Genomic DNA, 24,765 nt, shown 5'->3' with positions numbered 1-24,765 from the left:
TAGTAACCCTCGGCACACACAAATAATTAGTAACCTACTCTCGGGAACCTGTGAGAACCTGCTGGATCCCACCTCTGGATACAGACCAGATAATTCATGCAGAATGGCTACATTTCTATGAACTATCATCGCGCTACATGACAAATTCACAATTGAAGTTTTGTTTTGTTTTTTAAAAAAGGGCATACCCGTTGCTTCTGCTAAGCCGGAGACTTTCTGTCCATAAATGTCAGTCTTGTTCCAAGCAAAGGTGTAGACCAGATTCGTGGCAGCGGGAAACCATTTCTGAGCGAGCCGTCCTTCTACAGTAACGGTAAGATGTACTTTTGTCATTCCGGGAGGGATGGTAGAATGTGTCAAGATGATGCGCAGCAGTGTTTTATAGCCTGGAGTTCGGCTGCTCAAGTAACTAAGCTTCGCAAAGCTAGAAGGCAGAGCGATTTCCTCCTGGACCACCTGAAAAAGAGTTGTGCATGTTCATGTCAAAGAGACTCACGTCTGAGAAAACTACAGAGGCACAGACTTCTTTTTGTGGCTCGGCTAATGCCCTGTGTGGGGACTATTAGAGCATCAAACCAGGCGGTGGGCTGGAGTCACACGCATTGAGACCTCTCACAACAGCATTAGTTGTTCATAGAATGGAGTAAAAAACTGCCTTGTGCACAATCTAATATGCTTAAGCACAGACCAAGAGAGGCTAGAAGGGAATTTGCAACCTCTTGATGATCCTGATCTTCTTCACTCCCTTTCCTTCCTGCTGATTCCTCAGCTGCCTCTCTGACATGCATCACCCATCCTCATTTGCTTTCTCAGACATCACTTTTCTCTCAAATAGCAGGGAGGTGCACATTCACAGCCATTACTTAATAATCATGGATCTGTGCTTTTTCTTTTACTGCTCTGGTTTGTCAGTCAATGTGCCCGAATTTTCATTATGTCCACTTGAATTCAAAACCCACTGCAACCTGACAGGCAATGCTTTATGTTATTATCATTACTTTTTAATGTCGTTTAACATCACAGCTGCCAGTTCTTTAACTGGTTGTTGGCCTTTCATTACAATTTGAGCCCCACCCAGAGGCCTAGGACATTGTAAAGTATCGGCGTAGTATTCGTGCAGATCCCAGCAGGGCTGCCTTTTGAAGCTGACAAATGTTGATTTTGTCAATTTGGTCATGTTTCAAGTGCCACCCTAGTGTTTTCAGAATGGTGCCCAGGATTACCACTGGGATGATCTCAGCTGGTTTCTGCCGTAGTTTATGAATCTCGATTTTCAACGCTTTATGTTGTTATCATTACTTTTTAATGTTGTTTAACATCACAGCTGCCAGTTCTTTAGCTGGTTGTTGGCCTTTCATTACAATCTTCAAAGCCCCACCTGTGAGGCTTCCAGGACTTTGCAAAGTATCGGTGTAGTATTCGTAAGCAGATTCCAGCAGGGCCGCCTTTGAATCTGGCAAATGCCTATCTTTGTCAATTTTGAGGTCCATGTTTCCAGAAGTGCCACCCTAGTGTTTTCAGAATAATGGTGCCCGGGTGCCGACAATACCGGGACTGGATCTCAGCTGGCACTTTCTGCCGTGAGTTTGCGAATCTCGACGCCAAACGCGAAGTTGCTGCCCTTCCCTTTATGTGCTCAGGGTGGCTTCCATCAAATAAATACAATGTTTTAAAAATTAAAACATTAATCCTAACTCTGAAAACAAGGGGCAATAGTATAACAGTGACAGGAGGGGAGAGAAGGAGGCCAAACTGATGTAAAACCATGGTTAAACTGTTAATGCCTCAACCACAGCCCTGGAAGAGCAGTTCTACCATACAGGGCCTGTAGAACTGCATCACGTCTTACAGGGTCTGGGTCTTATCAGGCAACGTGTTCAACCAGGCTGGGGCCAAAGCTGAAAATGCCCTGGCCCTAGTTCAGGCCAGCCAGATATCTTTTGGCCCAGGGATCACCAGTAGATTGTTATGCTACCATCTAAAGAGACTTTTCAACTTCTGAAGAGAAGGCTGTTTGACCAGGAACATCAGATCCTACTCCTCAAAAGGCTTCTTATGGACTTGTTCCTCTTTAGCTCTCTAGGTATCACCTTACATTTGGTAATAAGGGGCTCAATACCTGCAATTCAGATGGCAACCGCGCTCTTGTAGGTCTGTGAGCAGTTATCGATACAAGCTGGGTCTGCTGTGCCCCTTCCATCTAGCCAGCCGTGTATCAACAGGGAGATTCACGTATGAAACCCCTTACCGGCCAAAGGCTATGCATATGCAACGGAGAATTGTGTTGACTCTATAGACCATATTTTACTTTATTGCCCACTTTACACAGGACCCAGGGTCAAATACTTGTCAGCGTTCGCCTGCTGCTCAAAAAAGAGTGATGCATCTAGACTTTTGCAAAAGAATGCACCTTCATGTTGACATTTGCCCCAGTAGCGATGCAGCGTAAACGATGCAGTCACCTCAAATCTCTGGATTTGTATTACATAAAACAGCGGCTTTTAGGAGCACAAATCCTGGAACATCAGCCTTCTCTTACCTGTATACATTTTATTTTAGTTTCCCTTACTTGGGTTAGGAGTGGATCTGTGTATATAATGTTGTTGTGCCGAACTGGCTAAGGTTCCTTTGTTGCTACATGTTGTTGCCAAGTTGACTGAGTTTGTTATGCACTGAACAAATTGTTATGCACTGAACAAGAATTCAGAGGTGATTTGTGCAGCAATAATGTGTGCTGCACGATCAAGGTTTCCCCTGAGTGTTATTACCACAAAATGTGCCCGAATTTGTGGAGGCTTTTTTGGGAGATTGTGGGGGGGGGTACATTAATGCTTTTGCCAACCAAGTCAGGACCAGAGCAGATTTCGGGGTTGGACATCTCAATTCCAACCTCTTCCACAATTACAGAATCAAATAATCTGGCTTTGTATTGCAATACCAGTTAATTCTTTTAAATTGTTAGTTTATCTCTTTTTTTTTTTGCAATCAAGTCACATCTTACTTACGGGGATCCCAGGTAGTATTATTCCTTGGAAATCTTTATAAGGGACCAAATTTTAAGAGGCTAACCTCTTCCCTTGTGCTAGTAGCCCGTAATGATGGGTCTGGGAACCTACTGGAAGACCTTGATTTGAAAATGAGGCTCTTCCTGAACCATGTGCAGAGTGCCTTTTTTTCCTCCGAACTGCAAAATTAGGATCCGATGCAGGATGGCTATTGGGGTGCTGTGTGGTTTCCGGGCTGCATGGCCGTGTTCTAGCAGCATTCTCTCCTGACGTTTCGCCTGCATCTGCGGCTGGCATCTTCAGAGGATCTGAATAGGATGGCTATTGTTAGCTGGGCACGATTTCCCAGATGTGCTGATCCCAAAACTTCTGGGGCTTTAAAATGAAGCACCAACACTTCGGATAATTCTCGTCCCACTATTGTGCACCAATATACATTGGAACTCAGCAGTAACAAAGAGAATATGGCAGGTTCTCCCCCCCCAAAAAACCACTTTTAAACACCATAATGCCGCATTAGCTGGAGAAGCTAAATGGTCCCTTTGGCTCCTATTTGCAGTTCACTTATTCCCAAGAAGAAACTGATTTAACGTCTATAAAGCCGAAAGCACTTACTGAACAAAGCACTTGGCCCTGTCATCCCTCTACTATTAAAAGCTAACTACCTCAAAGGATGTTGTGAGTTTCTTTTGGTCGCCTGCTGACCCACTTGAGTGTTTCTGACTGTCTGAACCTTCGTTTCTCCCCTCCTGAAATGCACACACAGTCTTTGCCGCACGAAAAGCATGAGTACCGCAACTCATTTCCACGGTTTCCTCGGCTTATGTAATTTATTACAGCGAAATCCTTCCAAAGATAAAAATTTCATCAGCTTTAACGAGGGAAGGATTTAGATAGGAAACAGCAGGCAGGTTATTCTGGGAACAATTAGAGTGGTGCAGCCGTTCGAGGAAATGATCTCCACAATGAACCCCGCGCGCCCGCACCTGCGTAGCCCCCCAAAATGCAACGTGTTCTGCTTTAAGGGAGCCACATCATTATTTTCAAAGTGGTATGTTCTGGAAGGGGACAGAGAATGGATACATCATTAAAATACGCTGCATAATTGAACCCCCCTACCCTTCTGCTCAAATCTTTCAACCACAGAATTATTCAAACGCCAAGACATTTATTTATACCACCTTCTTCTCCTGCACAGTTTTTAGCAACACTATGTTGTAAAATTATAGCTACTAGGGGTTCCGGAGATTTCCAAAATCTTGTACAAAAATGTCCCACCCCTGGTTATCTCCAGAAGAATGAATTTTCTTACAGGGAGATGCTTGTAAGTGAAGTGTTGTAATATTATGGCTGAAGTGTTGTGGAGCTGAGTTGTATGGTCAGAATTAGCATTTTCCTGACGTTAGCCAGACTTGTGGCTGGCATCTTCAGATCCTCTGAAGATGCCAGCCACAGATGCAGGCGAAACGTCAGGAGAGAATGCTGATAGAACACGGCCATACAGCCTGGAAACCACACAGCCCCCCCCGTGATTCTGGCCATGAAAGCCTTCGACAATATATTGTTATGGCTGTTTTCACAACCACAACCCTACCAGAGCTGGAACAACTCTGGAGCTCAATTTGGACTTGGGCTCAGTAAACTATTCAAAATTGTTCTCTTTGGTTTTTTCCCTTTTCAACTCAATTTGGAGTCTCAGAATCACTCAAAAAGTGGGTAGTGCTCCTTGATTACATCACTAGGAGAGGGCACCTCTGGCTTTCCAATCCCCCCAACCCTTCTCCGTCCACCCCCAACTGACCTATCTGAACATAAGAATGTAAGAAGAACTCGGCTGGAACAACCAGTGTTCCATCTAGTCCGGCATCATGTTTTGCACAATGGCCAACCAGTTGTCCTGGAGGGCCAACATACAGAGCATAGCAACCCAAGGCATTCCCCAGTTTTGCTTCCCTGGACTGGTAGTCACCGGTTTGCTGCCTGTTATACAGAGGCTCACTTAATTCACCATGGCTAGTAGCCACTGATGGACCACTCCTCCGTGATCTTCCTAACCTCTTCTCTTTGAAAGCCATCGACATTTGTGACCATCACTATTCCCACAGAATCCCACAATTTAATTACTTGTTCAGTAAAGAAGGGTTTTCTCTTGTCTGTCCTGAACATATTGCCCATCGGTTTCACTGGGTACCTCTGTTCTTTCTCTGTTTCTTTCTCTCTTTCTGACAATACTAGAACCAGGAGGCATTCATTGAAAATGCTGGGGGGAAGAATTAGGACTAATAAAAGGAAACACTTCTTCCCACAACGTGCGATTGGTGTTTGGAATAGGCTGCCATAGGAGGTGGTGATGGCCACTCACCGGGATGGCTTTAAAAGGGGCTTGGACAGATTTATGAAGGAGAAATTTTGAAATGTTGTGAGCTCCTGGCTCTTTGGCAGGGGCCCTTTGGTGGTGGCATTTTGTTATTGTTGATGGTGACCTTCTACTCATCGTTAATTCCTGGGTCAACAGATCTAATCGATGTGTAATGTCTACTTGTTCCTGCTCAGATAAGACCACACAGGAGTCTTCCAGGTTGTCTTCCAGAGCCTGGAATTCCATTTCCTCTGGAGGGCTGCAAGGTCTCTGTCCCTTCTGGACATTGTGGACATTTATTTATTCCACCAGGTTGTCTGAGGGGGTCGTCTTGACACGTAAACTCACGGGCTTCTTAGCTTCTGTTATGTTTCCTTCCATGGGTCTTGACACAATGTTTTTTGTGGCATTAAAAATTAGTGGTCTAATAAAAGTATTATTAAAAACTCGAGATAAAAATACACCCTTAGATGCCAACAGATCTCTTTTGCGTAATAGCAGTAGGGGGATTCTGTGTGAATTAAAAGTCAGTAATACTCTTGGTTGTTGAGTATTAAAATATATGGAGAAGTCGATCTATGGCTACCAATCTTGATCCTCCTTGATCTCAGATTGCAAATGCCTTAGCAGACCAGGTGCTTGGGAGCAGCAGCAGCAGAAGGCCATTGCTTTCACATCCTGCAGGTGAGCTCCCAAAGGCATCTGGTGGGCCACTGAGAGTAGCAGAGTGCTGGACTAGATGGACTCTGGTCTGATCCAGCAGGCTAGTTCTTATGTTCTAGTAAAGGGAGAGGGGTATTCAATGTTGCATTTATCAAATTAAATGCAACATTTATCAAAGTATCTGAAATGCCTGTGGCTAGTGTTGCTGCGGTGACAGTAGAAAGCGGACCGCTATTAGGATGGTGAATTTCTCTCTGCCTACCTCTCCTCCCCTGTCCCATGCCTCCACAATTATCTTGGCAGTATTTGACTTGCCAAGTAATCCATGGGATGAAGGAAGACTAGAGAGAAAGACAATTCAGAGGTGGAGGGGTCGAAAACAATGCAGGCTGTAATCTTCACCTTCATTTTGAAGGCAAGCATTACAAGATCCTGAGATTCATATTATGTGGCTCGGAAACTGGAAAGCATTAACATGCTACCGAAACACAGACTGTAACACATTATTAATGTCAGCAGTCTAGTTTTGCAAAAACATGGGTAATAATCTCATATGTTTTGATTCTGGGTCTAAATCAGTCCTCTTGAGTTACTGATATATGTCCAGATTAGCACCTTTAAATAGAAAAAGCTTAAGGGAAAATGGGTCTTCATTTACACTTGATGTTTACATCTGGACACACAGTTGGGCAGAAATTCAGCTCCAATTCCTAAAATTTACCATCACTGATTGGGCTGGATCCAACCAACTTTTCTGCTAATAAAAAGGAAGAGAGATCTCCTTTGCTGAACAAAAAAGGCTACAGTGGACATGGTGGGACTTGGATGTACAAAAGTCATATTGGAGGTCAACTATAGTAAGGAGAGAAACTGGGAAAGACTGAGTGAACAAGAAAAAGAAGAGTTGGTGTAAATACCCTGCTTTTTGCTACCTTTAAGGAATCTCAGAGTGTCTTGCAATCACCTTCCTTCCCCTCCATGCAAAGGGTACATTGTGAAGTAGGTGGGGCTGACAGAGTTCTGCGAGAACGGTGACTGGCCCAAACAGGTTGCATGTGGAAGAGTGGGGAAACAAACCCAGTTCTCCAGATTAGTGTCCATAACTCTTAACCGCTACACCAGCTGCCTGGATCCAACCCACAATCTTGAAAATTAAACATGTATTAAAACGTTAATTAGAAACACTCATTCTTTCATACGAACGGGGGAAAAACTAGCAGTCTACACAATCCAAAAGGAAAACTTTATTTTCTACTTACCTGTAATTCTGGGAGGATTGTTCCTCTTTCTGGGCAGGATGCTCCAAATGTTGTTGGGGGAAAAGGAAGCACAATTGGATTGGGGCTGATGAAGCTACTGATGTCACAAGATGGTGCCTCCACCTCTGTTCTTTGCATGACTACTTTGTCTACCACAATAAACCTATTCCAGGACAACCAAAGTGTCCTTTTCACAGAAAGAAAAGGAGATCTGTCAAAGACCAGGGTGACCGAGATGCCTCCAATAGCCACTAGGTCAAAACTGCAAAGACAAAACAAAATATTTCATCTTACTCTGATCTTATATCGTTTGACAAATACCCTCTTGAGAAAGCACGTTTCCTCTTGTGTCCCTGTGCCATTTGTCTTAAGTGTCTTCAGGGTGGTCATTTTTCTTCCATGTAGCAATGAGGTACTTTTAAAATGAGGTTGGACAGATCTGACCACTCTTGATCATGCGGCATCAACAGAACTTGATCGTAGGTATGAATACCTTAGCTAAGTTCAGATTTTAATAAGGGGCTCACCTTGGGACTTTTGAAAGCATGGTTTTCTTATCTCTCTCCCCATGCCTGCAAAATTTCCTATCCATTAGTGTCATGAGAGATGTAGACTGCAAGAACTGTGTAGCATTACTGTTGAGGTGCTGATGGTACCCAGTTGTTGATGGCTTAACAACCTGTCCTGTCAATCATCACATTCTTGCCCCTCGACACTCCCCCTCCCCTTTGATGGAATGTACTTCCTCTGGCCCAGATTTGTTTTTGCTTCATATATACCGACTGGCAAAATAAGAAAATAATGTGTTTTCCTCCTCCAAATAGGACTCACTAAAGTTTTGACATCTCATTAAAGAGAATAGTGTTCCTATAGATCTGCTCCATCCAACGTTCTGTCTCACTCAGTCATAGGTCTGTGTGAGTATTGGATTATGTGTCAACTTCACATGTAGCTCATGGTTAGCTGTTTTTGAATTCCATCCAATTATTGCTCTCTAGTATTACTGATGAACCTCTGATGACACTCCATATGTTTATATTTCCTTTTTCTTTGTTCCAACAAATGTATATTTCAATCAAAGGGGATGTCTTGGTATGATCCCTTTTCACAGATTTCTAACCACTAACAATTATTGCTATTTCTAATGATAAAGTGGCTGAGCATTGTGCTAATCACAAAAACACCAAAAACTGGGGTCCCCACAGGGTCTCTATGTATTCAGGGGTCTCCCAGATATGCAGAAAAATATGACTTGAATTAACAGAAAAAGGAAGGTATCCCCCAAAAGCTGGCTAATGAGGAATGTTTATGCTTCAAGAGTGTTGAATGTTGACAGCAGTTGAAAAAGTTAAAGAAAAACTAAACCAAATAAGAGGGAGATAAGGAAACTGGTTTCTCAAACCTTTAAGACCTTATAGAATTCTTGAGGGGGAAAAGCATAAGCATAAGCATTTATTGTCATTGTGAACGCACCACGAAATTTACAGCAGCATTCCTCAATGCACACAATTTCAGACTCATACCCCATCCTCACTTTCCCCTTCCTCCACCCATCCCTACACAGCCCCAAACACATCAACACGAAGCCGCAGAGTTTAGCATAGCCACAGGTCTAGAGTAGAAGCTGTCTCTAAGCCTCTTTGTCCTAGTTTTGATAGACCTGTATCATCTGCCGGATGGTAACAGTTCAAAAAGAGAGTGTGCTGGATGAGACGGGTCTCTCAGAATATTTTGGGCTTTCTTTAGGCTTCGGGAATTATAGAGTTCTTCCAAGGAGGGGAGAGGGCAGCTGATAATCCTCTGTGCAGTAGTGATCACCCTTTGGAGCGCCTTCCTATCCGCCACTGTGCAACTGGAGAACCATACACAGATGCAGTAGGTTAAGACACTCTCTATAGCACAGCGGTAAAAGGACACCAGGAGTGTCTGATTGTGGGGGGTGGGGAGGTCTCCTGCAATAGTGGTTGAACTTCTGGTGTGGGCACTCTGGGAACTCCTCGGGGCTCCTATGCATACTGTGACTTCCAACACTAAACCGGAAGTGACATCATTGCATCAGGAAGATGCTCTAGAACTGATCCAAAATTCTGCGGTTTAACTATAGTGTTTTGGGTGACTCCGAGACAGTCGCCTGGTGCAAAGATGTCACTTCTGGTTTTGTACCGGAAGTGGCATCCTACATAGCATGATGCTGAAGACATTGTCCCTATTCCCCAAATTCTCCTGCTGTATTACCAGCTGTGATTGGCAACCATAAATGGGAGGGACAGATCACCAAATCTAGCACCAAATCTAGTATCTAAAACTGATACCAAAAAATACACGAAAAGACATTTCTCCTCTGCAAAGACCTGAGCACAGCAAGACTCCTTTCCTTTTACTGTATTATTTTATTAGATACATAAAATTCACAATAAAACTCAACAATTACAATTAACAAAAATAATTATCTTAATATAAAACATTAAAAATCCACAGGTATTGATGTTCATTTTATAAGAAGAGAAGAAGAGTTTGGATTCCTGCAGGAGACTCAAAGGGGCTTACAATCTCCTTGCCCTTCCCCCCTCACAACAAACACCCTGTGAGGTGGGTGGAGCTGAGAGAGCTCCGAGAAGCTGTGACTAGCCCAAGGTCACCCAGCTGGCATGTGCGGGAGAGTACAGGCTAATCTGAATTCCCTAGATAAGCCTCCACAGCTCAGGCGGCAGAGCTGGGAATCAAACCCGGTTCCTCCAGATTAGATACACAAGCTCTTAACCTCCTACGCCACTGCTGCTTTGGCTGGTGAAAAAGGGAAGGAGTCCTCCTTGTAGGCTATAAAAGTCATAGTGGTGATTGTAGGAGTGGCATTTGACAAAAGCCATGTGCTACTAGGGCTGCAGTAAGGAGGAGGACTGGATAAGACGGAGCTAAAAAGCTGGCTGGATCCAGCCCACATAACTGAAGGGATTTTCTAGAATCACCGCTCATCCCTGATCGCATTAAGCTTAGCCATTTCAGCTAAATTTCAAGATGTATTTAACCATTCCAAAATAGATGAAATCGTCAGGCTGATCCCAGTATTTGGCAATCAGCATTTTTTTACGCAGTAAGAAGATTCAAAATCATGGGCAAAATTCCATTGCAGTATCTGCCTTGGTATTATTCCAAGTGTGATGAGAATATAATATCCCTTTCTCTTTTTTTTAAAAAAAGTAAACCCCCTTACTACTGCTGTTCAAGAAGTCGGGGGTAAGTTTAAAAACCTCAGATCCAGTAGCTCCCTTTTCATTTCATTTCTGAGAAATGTGGAATTCACAGTATCTGATGAAAAAAATCACTCTGACTCCCAATATAAGATATAAATGAACAACAAAGAAATAAATAAAGTGTCTGACTAGCCTGAGGCTGGGAGAAGAGGTTAAAATATAAGAAACCACATGTCAGTACCTACTAAAACGGAAGTGTTATATTCTCAAAGATCAATGGCATTTTACTGAATAATAACTGTTTGGGCAAAATCTTCATAGAAAGATAGATTAATATCCCAATTGGAGGGTTGGGGGCAGAGCCAGCACAGCCCTGCGCCAGTTTGGATGAACAACCCACCGGTGCAAGGAGCAAATGCGCTGACAGGGGGGGTGACTTACTCAGGCGGGTGAGTGCCACACGACTCTGTGGCGCCCAACCTGGTAGCATCTGTTTTTCTCTAAATCCGCCAGCACAGAAAGCTGCACCGGAATGGCTAGGGGTGTTCCGGGGTTGGGCCAGGGGGGTCAAGCTGACCTTAATCAGCATTCACAGCCCATCCAGCCTCCATGCCCCAATGGAGCCAGCCTCGCCATATTTTTCGTGGCGTATCTCCATTATTTCCTAAGGGGGAGGGTTTTGTTGGCTTTTTGTTGTTATTTTGTTTTCAGACTTCCCGTGCTATGTGGAAGCCCTTTGGAGAGGGCAGGGCAGCGCTGGAGCAGCACTGTCCCCACCTGCCTGATCTGGATAGGTTTGTAATATAACTACCATTTATCTTATGCTTTAAGATGCATATACCCAGCTTTCCTTCCGAATCAGGACTCAAGGTGGCTTATCGGATTGTTCGCCCTCTTCTATTATTCTAGATCAGGGTTCTGCAACCTGCGGCTCTCCAGATGTTCATGGACTACAATTCCCATCAGCCCCTGCCAGCAGGGCCAAGTGGCTAGGCTGATAGGAATTGTCAGCTTTGGATTGGAAGGAGGAGAGTGGCTGTGTAATACTGTTCATTCTCCTGGATCCAATTTATTAATTTGGATCAAATTATCAAATGTGGATCAAATTATCAAATTTGGTGCAAGCTACCATGGTATTCATCTAGATCAGGGGTCTGCAAACTGTGGCTCTCCAGATGTTCATGGACTACAATTCCCATCAGCCCCTGCCAGCATGGTCAAGTGGCAAGGCTGATGGGAATTGTCAGCTTTGGATTGGAAGGAGGAGAGTGGCTGTGTAATACTGTTCATTCTCCTGGATCCAATTTATTAATTTGGATCAAATTATCAAATGTGGATCAAATTATCAAATTTGGTGCAAGCTACCATGGTATTCATATTGATCAGGGGTCTGCAAACTGTGGCTCTCCAGATGTTCATGGACTACAATCCCCATCAGCCCCTGCCAGCATGGTCAAGTGGCAAGGCTGATGGGAATTGTCAGCTTTGGATTGGAAGGAGGAGAGTGGCTGTGTAATACTGTTCATTCTCCTGGATCCAATTTATTAATTTGGATCAAATTATCAAATTTGGATCAAATTATCAAATTTTGTACCAGCTACCATGGTATTCATCTAGATCAGGGGTCTGCAAACTGTGGCTCTCCAGATGTTCATGGATGACAATTCCCATCAGCCTTGCCACTTGGCCATGCTGGCAGGGGCTGATGGGAATTGTAGTCCATGAACATCTGGAGAGCCGCAGGTTGCAGAACCCTGTTCTAGATTCTACTTAGAGAATTTTTTTTATTAATGTACTGGCATCCTCCTCGAGCATCAATTGGAAAGAAAGTGTAGAGAAGCCAGTATATGTTTTAATTCATTCCATTTTAGTGTTTTAATTCATTCTATTTTAGTAAAATGTATAACAATAATTATGATGACTTCGGAAGATAGTTCTCAAGAAAATGCTGATTTCTCAAATATGTGGTGGGCCTGTTCTGTGATCCAGCAACACTGCGAAAAGATAGACAGTATAATTAATTCTATCATGGGGTTTGCGCTTCATTTTGACCAACTGAATATCGTTCTTGGCTCAGCTGGGAGCTGTCAATCTCCACAATGCTTAAATTATGTCCACATAATGATTGCAAAATCAGGGCTGGTAAAATAATGGCAGCACAAGGAAGCCATGGGTATTACCTCTGCATAAAAAATGATCTGTATTCAGCCTATGATACAAACCATCCAGCACCCAATAAAACTAGGCTGGGGATTTAAGACGATAACACTATTACAAGAAATTGGCTAGGGCAAGGTGGAAACAAAGCCAATATACTGGATGAGAGGAACTTAAAAATAATAACAGTGCTATGAGGTAGTTCTGCCTGGAGGCAGTTTTGGGATGGATGAGGGCTAACAAGCTGAAATAGTCCAATGGAAGCGCTACTGGTTGGAGGAAGGATTGACCCAAGAATTGGGATGTCTCCCACCTGTATGGGATTACATTTTCCTCTCTGGATGAAAGTGTCAGATAGTATGTTTTGTAGGCTGGTTCATAGCTTGAGGTTCTCCTGGCCTAGAACTTCTGTTGGATAAGCAGCTGGAAGTAACATTCAGACCAGGAGTACCGTTCACCAGCTTCGGCCGGTAAGCCAGCTGCAGCCTTTTGTTTGCAAATATGATCTCGCCACTGAGGTTCATGCTCTGGCAACATCTGGATGAAAGTTGCAATGCACTCCACGCGGAGCTTCCCCAGAAGAGTATTTTGAAGCTACAATTGGGACAGAATACTGCAGCCAGATGGCTGACTGGAGCAAAGACCATCTCGCTCTTGTCTTGTTCCACCTACACTGACTCCCAATTCAAAACTTTACACCAAGTTGGTGCTTAGCGCAGCTTAAGGACCACTGTGATGTATACAGGCACTTAGGCACTTTCAGGCAGTAGAATTTTGAGATCCCAAAGGGTTAACACAGAATTCCACATGATTGACTAGAGAGAACTGCAGAGCCTTCTTAGCAGAGCACTGGTTCCGGATGGATCTGGTTTTGGATTTAACGTTAAAGGCCAACTTACTGCAGAGGCCAACTTACTGGTGGCCCCCGGCCCCTCTATGGATCACGGCTGGCTGGCCCTCCACGCTGAGACCCAGGACCTTTACTGACACTGGCCCCGGCCTGGTGGAACGCCCTTCCTCCAGCTGTCCAGGCCCTGCGGGACCTGGGTGAGTTCCGCAGGGCCTGTAAGACTGTGTTGTTCCACCGGGCCTTTGGAGTGTCCAGCTGCTGACATGGTGCCCCCTTACTGCCCTGCCCCTAGGGCAGTTACATCAGGGTCCCCTCATATTGAGGGGTCCTGCCATCCCCCCCCCCATGGGGGTAGGTTTTAAATTGGGGTCGGACGCCTTTTATTATGTATTATGGGTGTTTGCTGTTTTATGAGTTTTAAGCTATTTTATGGGATGGAGCCTATGTGTTTATATTTGTACGACCGCTCCTGTTGATGTTGTAGTGGACATGTTGTTCTATCACCTGGAGCCCTTCGGGGATCGGGCGGTATACAAATTAAATAAATAATAATAATAATAAAAAATGTGTTGTGAAACAGACTAAAACTGATACAAAAAATAATCGTTCCACCAGGACGCAGCAAAGTCTAGACAGTATCTAGATGGGAGACCTCCTGGGAAATCTATTTACCTGAGTATCATAATAAAAGAGAGTGGTATCAATGGAATAAGTGAATGAATTGCATGTGACTAGTCCAGGGGTCTGCAACCTGCGGCTCTCCAGATGTTCATGGACTACAATTCCCAAGAGCCCCTGTCAGGGGCTGATGGGAATTGTAGTCCATGAACATCTGGAGAGCCGCAGGTTGCAGACCCCTGGACTAGCCCAAGGTCACCTAGTGGGCTTCTTGAGGAGCAGAGGGCAATCAAACACAGTTCTTCAGATTAGAGTCCACTGCTCTTAAGCACTAGATCACACTGACTGTTATGATTGTCATGTTAGGTTAACACTCTGCCCTTCCCCTAGCTAAGCCATTCTCAACATGGCTTGCAGAACACTGCTCACCCATGATGCAATGGAAGAGATTAAGAAGAAGAAGAGTTTGGATTTATGTCCCCCCTTTCTCTCCTGTAGGAGACTCAAAGGGGCTTACAATCTCCTTACCCTTCTCCCCTCACAACAAACACCCTGTGAGGTAGGTGGGGCTGAGAGAGCTCCGAAGAGCTGTGACTAGCCCAAGGTCACCCAGCTGGCATGTGTGGGAGTGCACAGGCTAATCTGAATTCCCCAGAGAAGCCTCCACAGCTCAGGCGGCAGAGCTGGGAATCAAACCCAGTTCCTCCAGATCAGAGTGCACCTGCTCTTAGCCACTGCTCTTAGCCACTATGCCACTGATGCTCCTCGAAAAGCTCTCATTAACCTCTCATTCACCTGCCCAGAGGCAGGTGGGGGGGGGAGTCCTGGTAATGCCAACCAGCCTGAGTATATACCAAGCTATTTGGAAATTGATGGCAGCAACCACTGGGATTCTATCAATGGGAAAAAGCATCCAACTTGGAACAGGCATCCTCTGCCCTGCCCACTTTATCCGCCACACCATGACACATATTAATTGCTCTGTGTTGAGCTCACACTTGTGAGAGAACAGAACTCTCTGCATCCCTGGAGAGGTGCAGGGCATAAAATTGTGTTAGGCAAAGGAAAAGAAATGGTTTCCTATTATCATAAGAGTTTAACATCTACAGTCATGTAACGTAAGGCAATGTAAATAGATACTACACTCTATTACTGGATGCATCTATTACGGAAGCCTTTGACGGTAACGAAGTGTGATTGGGAGTCAGACTTAATTATGCATATTCCATCACATTCTCCAAACTTTACACATTACACTCAGGGTGGAGGGGGGGGAGATTATAAGGAGCACATTTAAATGCCGCAGCTCTGTCAAGAGATAGGTAAATCAGAAATCATAATTAGATAGCTTGCAACTTTGGCGTTTCAGAATCAGAAAAAAAAAGCACGGGGTAAATATTAGCTCTGTTACTTACAAGTCCAAAGCACTACACTTGATTGTTTACATACAGCTTTACAGCATTTATGCCGCTACTGCTGTAGGAAGGAGAAGCGAATCCGTGAAATGATGAACGTTGGCTTCAGTGACTTCAGCAGAAGGGGCCAATGCCGGAACCCTGAGAGCAAATTTAAATCGGTGGAGTGGTGCGCTAAGGACACAGCTCTTTATTTTTGGCAGAAATGTTTTGTTGCGATAGAACAGCAGTGGCTCACATGGCGCATCACGGGCAATATCCCGGTCCTGGTGTTCCTGGACACTGAGCACCACTGAAGACAGTGATGGTGCCCATAGCACTGGGTGTCAGGAGGTGATGATGGAAATGTTGGGGCCACAACTGCAGATTCACGTGAGCGCTTAGCGTGACTTAGCATAACTTAGCACTGGCATCACTTGCTGGTGTAGGTTATGCCAGCCATCAAGGAGCTGTACAACCACATCTTGTTGCAGCTGGGGCCCTGGCAGCTCCATCACTATCAGTGTGGTACAGTGGTTATAGAGCCAGTGGGGTATAGTGGTTAGGGTGGATCTCAGAGACCCAGATCTGAACCCCTACTTTGGCAAGGAAGCTTTCTGGGCAACCCTGGGATTGTCATTTACTCTCCGACTAAGCTATATTACATGATATCTGTGAGGATAAAATGGAGGAGTGGAGAATTATGTAAGTTGCTTTGGTTCCTATTGGAGAGAAAGACTTGGGATATAAAACAAGTGAATAATGAAATACGTTTCTGATGCCCATAGTAAAAGTGCTGCCTTCACAATCAGCAATGTTTGGTGGTGGGGCCTGGGGTGTTCCCGGTGACAAACCATCACAGTATTAAAGAATGCGTATGTGTATAGATAAATATAACTGATAGGCCAACAAATAAAAGGGCATTTTCACTGCGGTTTTGATAATAAGAAAATTCATAGATCGATGAAAAGTCTCATGAATCAACGGCTTGAAGTTATTTAATTTGGTTAATAGCTTTTTTTAAAAAAATTAGGACCAATTAAAATGTCACAAAGTACTGGGCAAGTTTCCTCTTGAATTTTTTCTCAGAGTAGTAGTAATAATGGTGGTGGCAGTGGTAGAGGAGAAGATGAAGAAAACAAAGTTGTATTTACCTATAACTGTTATGCATCTGTGCACGGGACTACGCAGCTGCAGGTTGGTTGCAGAGAACTGACTAGAAGGCTTCTGGAAGCTCCAAAATGCTTGGAGCGCTCCCCTTCCCCTCGGCCTAGAGCTGAAAGTGGGCTGGCTTCCTGCCCAAACAGTCACATGATAGAGACAGGGAGAGCACTCCCCCCCCCACCCCAGTTCTCCCTTTGCTGCTATGGATGAGCTCCAATCAAGCAAATGGCAGCCCACAGTGGGGAAAGGAGGGAGAGATGCATGACTGCACAGAAGATACTTGATCAGCAACGGTTGCAGGTAAATACAACTTTGTTTTCAGCATCAAGTCTTCAGTGCAGTCTTGGTGGGGAGGGGGGGAGCGAGCTCACATACCATGGAGGTGGGTGTGGGCTTGTCACTGAAACAATGACTGTAAAATTGCTCTACCAACAGTTACATCTGTCCTGGAATCCACTTCTATAGAGTAATGTTGGCGGAACATGGACAGAATGGGCCAGGTAGTCACTTTGCAGATATCCTGAAGATCAACCCTGGCAAGGAAAGCAGCTGAAGAGGCTTGGGCCCTGGTGGAATGGGTCTTAATGTAAAGTGGACATAAGCCAAATGAATTGCAGAAACCACCCACCTGGGAATGGGAGGCAAAAAGTCAGCTTTTCCCCTTTTAGAGTCTCTAAAACTGACAGATAAATGTTGGTCTTGTCTAAATGAACTTCTCAATCACCAAAGTCAAAGACATTTGATGTTGAGGGAAGTAGGAGCTTTGAAGTCAACAGGCACCTGGACTCCAACATGGAGAGGCACCCAGACTCTGACACTGGGAGGAGCCTGGGTCCTGACCTCGATTGTGACAAGGGCTTCATATAGGCAGGGACATTGACAATCAACATTGAGGAGACTGCTGACCTCAAGCAGGAGAATCTCAGTGTCAAGGAGACAAGGGAGACTGACATTGGGAGGAGATGGCTGATTGACAAACTAGGAGTGAGACTGGGAACATGTCAGTGACAAGTATTCTTTACCTCCTTTTTAGCTTTTTTAACAGGGAACTCAGAAGTTGCCCATTTGGCCACTAAAGCAGTCAGAAGTTGGATCAGACAGAGGGGACAAAAGACGTACGAGCCCTTTTGAAAGATTTCTCTGTGGGATCATCCACTGAAGTGAGAGATTTTCCCCACAATGCAGCCTTAAACCTGGAGGCACGCTCTGAAGTAAAAAGGCAGCAAGGTGGGCACGTCTTGGAGACACGAGTCTCACTAAGGCAAGAGAGACATTTGTTATGCTTTTATTCTGAGCCATCTTCACTCCATGCTGTAAGCATTTCTTGAATAATGCCATATCCGCAAACATTATGAAAATGAAAAAAAAAAACCCTCTGAGGTAAATGAAGCGTTCAGCTGAAGTCTGTCCTCTCTCCATGGTGCTGAAGAGAGAACTGACGGAGGATGCTCTCCCTGCATTCAGCTGAATTCTGTCCTCTCTCCATGGTGCTGAAGAGAGAACTGATGGAGGATGCTCTCCCTGCATTCAGCTGAAGTCTGTCCTCTCTCCATGGTGCTGAAGAGAGAACTGACGGAGGATGCTCTCCCTGCCTTCATCACATGACAGTTTGGGCAAGAAACCAGCTTGCTCTCTGCTCCAGAATGGAGGATGAGAGAGCTCCAAGAGCTCAGTAGCTTCTAGAAGCCTTCTAGTCAGTTCTCTGCAGCTGGCTTGTGTCTGCGCCTGCACAGTCTCATGAGGCACTGCATTGAAGATGTGACAATGAAGAAAACAAAGATGAAAAAAAATAGAAATGTGTGGTTGGCTCTACTAAGATACTAAAGGACCAACATAAACACCTCAGACTTCTGCCTTCTTTGAAACTGTGCCTTCTTTGAAATTTTTTCTTAATGACCCGAAGTTATGGGACACATTAACTCTCACCTTCCATCTTGTCGGCTGATGGTGTATCCGTAATCACTGTGGTGCTGGAAACTCACATTCACTCCAACCAGAGGGGTCGCATCTACTGCCACCACTTGGCCTCGAATGACACAGGCACGTCTACAGTGGGATAGAGTGAATTAATGAAGCATAAATCAAGATTATCTCCTGTGATATTTATGCCAGTAAAAAATAGTATTTGGGATGACACAAAGAATACTTTGGAATTCTCACACTTTACTATTCATGTACTTTATCAAACCAATGCTACCAATCCAAGTCTTGCTACCAACAGGAGACCAAGATGGGGGCGACAGCATGAAGTAACTTCCGGGAGAACATGGAAGTGAGATCATAGGCTTCTGGTGATTGATGGGAACTACAGAGTTTCTGGAACTTCCTAGAGAGGACTGGCATCATTTCCAGGTTTTATTCAGAACTGATGACACTCTCAGGCCAACAGCCATTTTTTTTTAAAAAAATTCTCCCACCACTACTCTAACCACTGCCTAATTTCCATCACTCTCCCTGCTGTCCCCTTCAGTACAGAGAAAAGTTTCTTACGTATACTTCACATGTCTGGCCAGTCCTATGCAGTATCACCCCCACGTCCATCAAAATCAGTGTACAGTGGGAGAAAAATAAAATAAACCCAGGCTCATTCCACATATGCAAAATAATGCACTTTCAAACTGCTTTCAGTGCTCTTTGAAGCTGTGTGGAATAGCAAAATCCACTTGCAAACAGTTGTGAAAGTGGTTTGAAAACACATTATTTTGCGTGTGCGGAAGGGGCCCTAGAGTCCAGAGCTGGTGGCACCTGGCTCTGCCTATCAACACTCCTGCTGCCACTGCCACAGACTGGCCAGGTGCGTAAAGGCCCTCGGTACTTTCCTCTTTACCTTGGACAACCAACAGGATGAGGATGTAGGAGGCTCCAGAACTGGCTGAGGAGGAAGCTGGAGAAGAGATGATCTGACTGAAAGGATCATGCTGAATGGGAAAGAGAATGAGCTTGAAGAGTCATAAACCCCAGCTCTAGCCCTTGAACCCCATTCTGAGGCCAAGGGAGCCTGAGAAACCTGAATGGGATAGTGCATGGGAAAGGGGTAGGGCTGTCTTGGGAGGAGCCTGACATTCCATACTCGCTGCTGGCCATGTCACCACCAGTAAAAAAAAAAAGTGGCATAGGGTAGCTCTAGAAATCCCTAGAAACTATGGCCCCTTCTGCACGTGCAGAATAATGCACTTTTAATCCACTTTCAATCCACTTTGCAGCTGTGCGGAATAGCATAATCCACTTGCAAGCAATTGTGAAAGTGGATTGAAAGAGCATTATTCTGCATGTGTGGAAGGGGCCTACGTTTCTACCGTAACTGCCTCCCATAATGCCCATCTTCAGCCCTCCTGTTGGTTGCTGGGTATTTCCTGGCAACCCTAATTTTGAGCAGTGTGAAATTTGATTATAAAATGTCAAAAGTGCAACAGGTAAACAACTCCTTTCTCCTTGTCAATTCATTTCACTTACAACCCCCACCCCCACCCCCCCCGCAACAAAAAAACACCTTTAACACCTTAAGGAGATCCATTCATGAATCTCCCATATAATGTGTAGCTTTTACCTAAGAAACACCGATCTAATTTATGGATGCCAGAACTAATTTACAGACCCAGACATATGAGAAACTATCTGGTGTTATGGATGATCTGTGGCTGCCATCGTGAGTACATAAATTGCAGCTGCCTGAGGTAGGCCCGTTGTATTAAAAAAAATCAACCCTCTGTGTCTCTATATTTCAAACATACGTCCCTTTTCAGGGAGAAAATCTATGAAACCGTGTCTTCATAGCAAAATTTGCTCTTCCACTATCATTTGTCCTTCTATGACAAAAAAGCATCACAGTCTCACAGATGCATCAATCATTCCCACAACCACCCGCTAAGTCATCCTTATTTTCTGGCAAAAGGAAGAGCTAAGGAGGTTTGCCCAGCATTTTTCCTTTTGTGCTGGATGTCTGTAATGGACGGGAAGAGAGTGCGTGTCCACCTTCACCTCCCCTGATGTTTGCAGGCTTGAATGCAGCTCTAATTTGCCCTAACATCTGAACACAGAATGCCAGAGCAACTGTTGATTTTTGTTCGTCGCAACAAAATAGGATTCTGAGCCTCTGTTTAAGCCAAATGTACTCTAGAGCCAGGGAGAGGGCATTGGCTGTCTCACTTCATTTATTAATTTGATTTGATACCACACCCTTTGATACCAGCAGCAGTGGCGTAGTGGTTAAGAGCAGGTGCATTCTAATCTGGAGGAACCGCGTTTCATTCTCCGCTCTGCTGCCTGAGCTGTGTGGAGGCTTATCTGGGGAATTCAGATTAGCCTGTGCATTCCCACACACACCAGCTAGGGTACCTTGGGCTAGTCACAGCTTTTCGGAGCATTCTCAGCCCCACAGAGGGTGTTTGTTGTGAGGGGGGAAGGGCAAGGAGATTGTAAGCCCCTTTGAGTCTCCTACAGGAGAGAAAGAGGGGATAGAAGTCCAAATTATTATTATTATTCTCCTCCTCCTCCTCCTCCTTACCTCCTCCTCCTCCTCCTCCTCCTTCTCCTCCTCCTCCTCCTCCTCCTCCTCTCCCCCCCCCACCTCAGCAGGGCTTCAGGTCTGAAGAAGAGAGGCATTGGGTTCTGTTGTTGGTGCTGTGGCGAAACGGGCTTGCTTTTGGTTTCTCCACAGATGCCATTTGCCAAATCATGTTATTTACATGGCTCCAGTTTCATAACAATCTGCACATAGCACTATCTATCCATACACACACAATAAATATACAGTAGATAGATGAATGCTGAGCTGAGATCCATGTCACTCCACCAAGAACCAACAAAGTTCTGGTGGGATATGTCTTCCACCATAAACATGGCCTCTTGTGGGGTTTGTGCATCCTTATGCATCCTCATGCAGCCCATTCACATTCCAGACCACTGTTATGAGAACCTACAAGTCCTTTAAGATTCAATGAAAATGAGGGGGAAAGGGTGTTTGGTGTCATTAGTTTTCTGGTGACTCCTTGCTCTAGATCCCCACATAATGATCAACAATAACTTCGGCTAGATATTAAATAGCATAGGGGGAAAACTGCATATTCTAGAATCCCAAAACCCAACATGAATTAGCAACCAGTTCCTCAGTACTGCCTTTTGGCACCTGTTCTTAGGGTGAAAGCATAAGGATCACAAAGCAGTGGACCCAATTAATATAAACAATTAGATCAGGGGTGTGCAAACTGTGGCTCTCCAGCTGTTCATGGACTACAATTCCCATCAGCCCCTGCCAACATGGCCAAGTGGCAAGACTGATGGGAATTGTCATCCATGAACATCTGGAGAGCCACAGTTTGCAGACCCCTGATCTAGATTAATACCATGGTAGCTTGTACCAAATTTGAGAATTTGATCCAAATTAATAAATTGGATCCAGGAGAATGAAGAGTATCACACAGCTACTCTCCTCCTTCCAATCCAAAGCAAGTCTTCCCCCAAAGGAATCAAAGCCCTCAAACCAAACTGAAAATAGATCTAGACTGCATCCGGCAAGAAGCCAGCCTGTCATTCTATGCTCAACGATCTCAAAAAAAAATGGCCAAATTAGAACCTGGCCAGGAGATCCATAACACATTTTCTTTCCGTCCGTATTTGTCAGTAACAGAAGGAGGTAACCCAAACAAAATTTCCCAGACAATTGTACCATGAACATTTTTCCTCCAGCCCCATGCTTTAACAGCATGATCTCCTCCATTTGGAAAACACTTGTTCGTAATGATGCACTTACCTGCTGTCAAAGGAGACATCACCCCGGATTACATGAGTGCTTTCCTTGCCAATAAGAAATTTGATTCTATCGTAAAAGAGCCGGGGAGGATGCTGAGAGAACGGAGGCTGGCTTTGCTGGATGAGGTCGAGGGGATCAGGGGAACCCTGACATAGAGGGCTGGCGAAACAATCCGTTTGCTGACAGCAGTCAGGATCTACACAGTCGGTCAAACCATCTGGAAAAAAAGACAAACAAGAATGACCGCTCGTGTTAGCAGCCAAAGGGCTCACAGCTGGGAAGCTCAACAGGCCTATCCGTCCTGCCATCTCTCTCTCTCCAGTGATACCTATGGACATAAATATATGCAGACAGACACATGTCTTGCACATCCATCCCAGGTTTACTCTGGCAGTTCACCAGGGAGGTCTAAAACCAAAATGACTGACATGACTGAACCGGAGGTTTGGGGGCATCTGAAAAGTACCTATAAGGTTGCCAACCTCCAGATGATAGCTGGAAATTTCCTGGGATTACACTGAGAGCCAGCGTGGTGCAGCGGTTAAGAGCAGATGGACTCTCATCTGGACAAACCGGTTTGATTCCCCACTCCTCCACATGAGTGGCGGACTCTTATCTGGTGAACTGGATTTGTTTCCCTGCTCCTGCACATGAAGCCTGCTGGGTGATGCTGGGCTAGTCACAGTTCTTTCACAACTCTCTCAGCCGCTACCTCACAAGGTGTGTGTTGTGGGGAGAGAAAGGGAAAAGGAGTTTATAAGCCACCTTGAGACTCCTTAAAGCAGGACAAGGCAGGGTCGGAGGACAGCAAGGGAGGGTCTCAGCAGTCCAGTAGAGAGATGCAGGACAACGAGGTGAGTGGGAGAGGGATGGGGAAAACAGTGTGTTCCCAACGGTGCCATTCGCACCGCGCCGGCGGGAACGCGCTGTTTTCCCCAAAACCTCCCTCCAGGTTTTTGGAGGCGGCCTGATGCTGCCCTGGGGGTGGGGGAGGGGAGCCAGGTCGGCGCTGCTGCGTTTTAGCAGCGCCGCCTGTGCGAACGGCTCCCTGGGGACGGCATTTTTGCCGTCCCCAGGGCGCCGTATATGGCCCGTGCAGAAAGGGCCCCAGACTCATTCAGATCTGTTTGGGATTTTTTTTAAGTTGATTTGTTCCTGTATTTTGGATCCACCCCCTTTTTTGTAAGCTGCTCTGGATCCCTCTGGGCAGAAAACCAGCCCAAAAATGCTAAAAACAATACGTTGCCAATTTATCCTGTCCCCTTTTAACTACCCAACACATTCCTCACCATGACCAAAGCAGGAGGTAGAAGCAACGCACGAAAGTAGGGAAAAAGAATCTGAATTTCCAGCCATGCTTACTGTATTTTCAAGCCCTGAAAGAGATGCTTTGCCTATAAATCAGATTCAGGAAGAGTATCTGTGCTCACCATCTCCAGCATTTAATATTTCTAAAGATGCCTCTTGTGGACTAGGCACTGTAGAACATTCAAAAATCAATGAGAGCGCTGCCTGAAAGCTTATGATCTTAAAAGAAGATGAATAGATGAAATGGAAAGAGAAGGGGAAGAGAGAGGGGGCAGAGAAACTTGTCCAACACCAGGATGAAAACGGAAACAAACAAAAAAGAGTACAGAAGATTAATCGAGATGAGAAAGTGGAAGAGAACAGATGGGCTTTAAAGAGTATTCTTTAAACCAAGGAACTTGGAAACATATTTCGGGTACACAATTCCAGGCATTAAAAAAAAAGAGAAAAGACAGGGGGAAAAAAAGAAATTGGAAGTAGCGCATCAATAGATGGAAAATATCTGCAGGAAGGAAAATAAAGAGGGGCAAAGCTGTCAATACTTCTGAAAGCAAGCATCTTGTATTCAATACTAAGTGGAGGGAGACATTTAGCAGGGTTATTTTGAACTTCTTTGCGAGGCCAGTAAAGTAGGAGGAGGAATTAAGAGTAGAGGTAAAAGGCTTACAGCATGAGGCAGGGAAATCAGCAAATAATATAGCACACCAATCTATACATGAAAGAATTATAACCTGAAAAAAGTGTTGTCTGAGTCAGTAAGAACACAAGGGTGGATTCTGTAATATCTGAGAGGAAGAGATGACAGACCTTAGACAGGGAATCAATGCAGGCATCAAACGAGCTAGAGGAATTAAAAATAATGCCAAGATTTTGGGTCAGATGAGATTATTTTGGGGGAAAGAAACAGAAAGTGGTAATAAGGGGTTACATAGAGAGTCAGTAGATTCTACTTATTCTATTGCCTTATTTAGTTAAAATACTCTTCTTGGTGTAGTCATCTAGGTAGTCTAAAGGAACACAAAGGAGAAATGGCAGTAAGATATTAAAT

The 24,765-nt window shown here is 44.7% G+C and overlaps 1 protein-coding gene across 1 annotated transcript in view; it reads right to left on the bottom strand.

The window, feature by feature from the left end:
- Nucleotides 1–24,765, bottom strand: part of TENM1 (teneurin transmembrane protein 1) — a 652,843-nt gene that overhangs the window by 179,951 nt on the left and 448,127 nt on the right. The window contains exons 12-15 of the mRNA XM_048514741.1: nt 22,410–22,626; nt 18,587–18,706; nt 7,287–7,548; nt 189–456 (exon numbers count right to left, since the gene is read on the bottom strand). Of these exons, the coding sequence (XP_048370698.1) occupies nt 189–456; nt 7,287–7,548; nt 18,587–18,706; nt 22,410–22,626 (867 nt within the window). The remainder of the gene's footprint in view (nt 1–188; nt 457–7,286; nt 7,549–18,586; nt 18,707–22,409; nt 22,627–24,765) is intronic.

The sequence above is a fragment of the Sphaerodactylus townsendi genome, linkage group LG13 (assembly GCF_021028975.2).
Source record: "Sphaerodactylus townsendi isolate TG3544 linkage group LG13, MPM_Stown_v2.3, whole genome shotgun sequence".
NCBI classification, from domain to species: Eukaryota; Metazoa; Chordata; class Lepidosauria; order Squamata; family Sphaerodactylidae; genus Sphaerodactylus; species Sphaerodactylus townsendi.
Note: the sequence above shows the minus strand (reverse complement) of the source record. Positions and strands in the feature narration are given on the sequence as shown.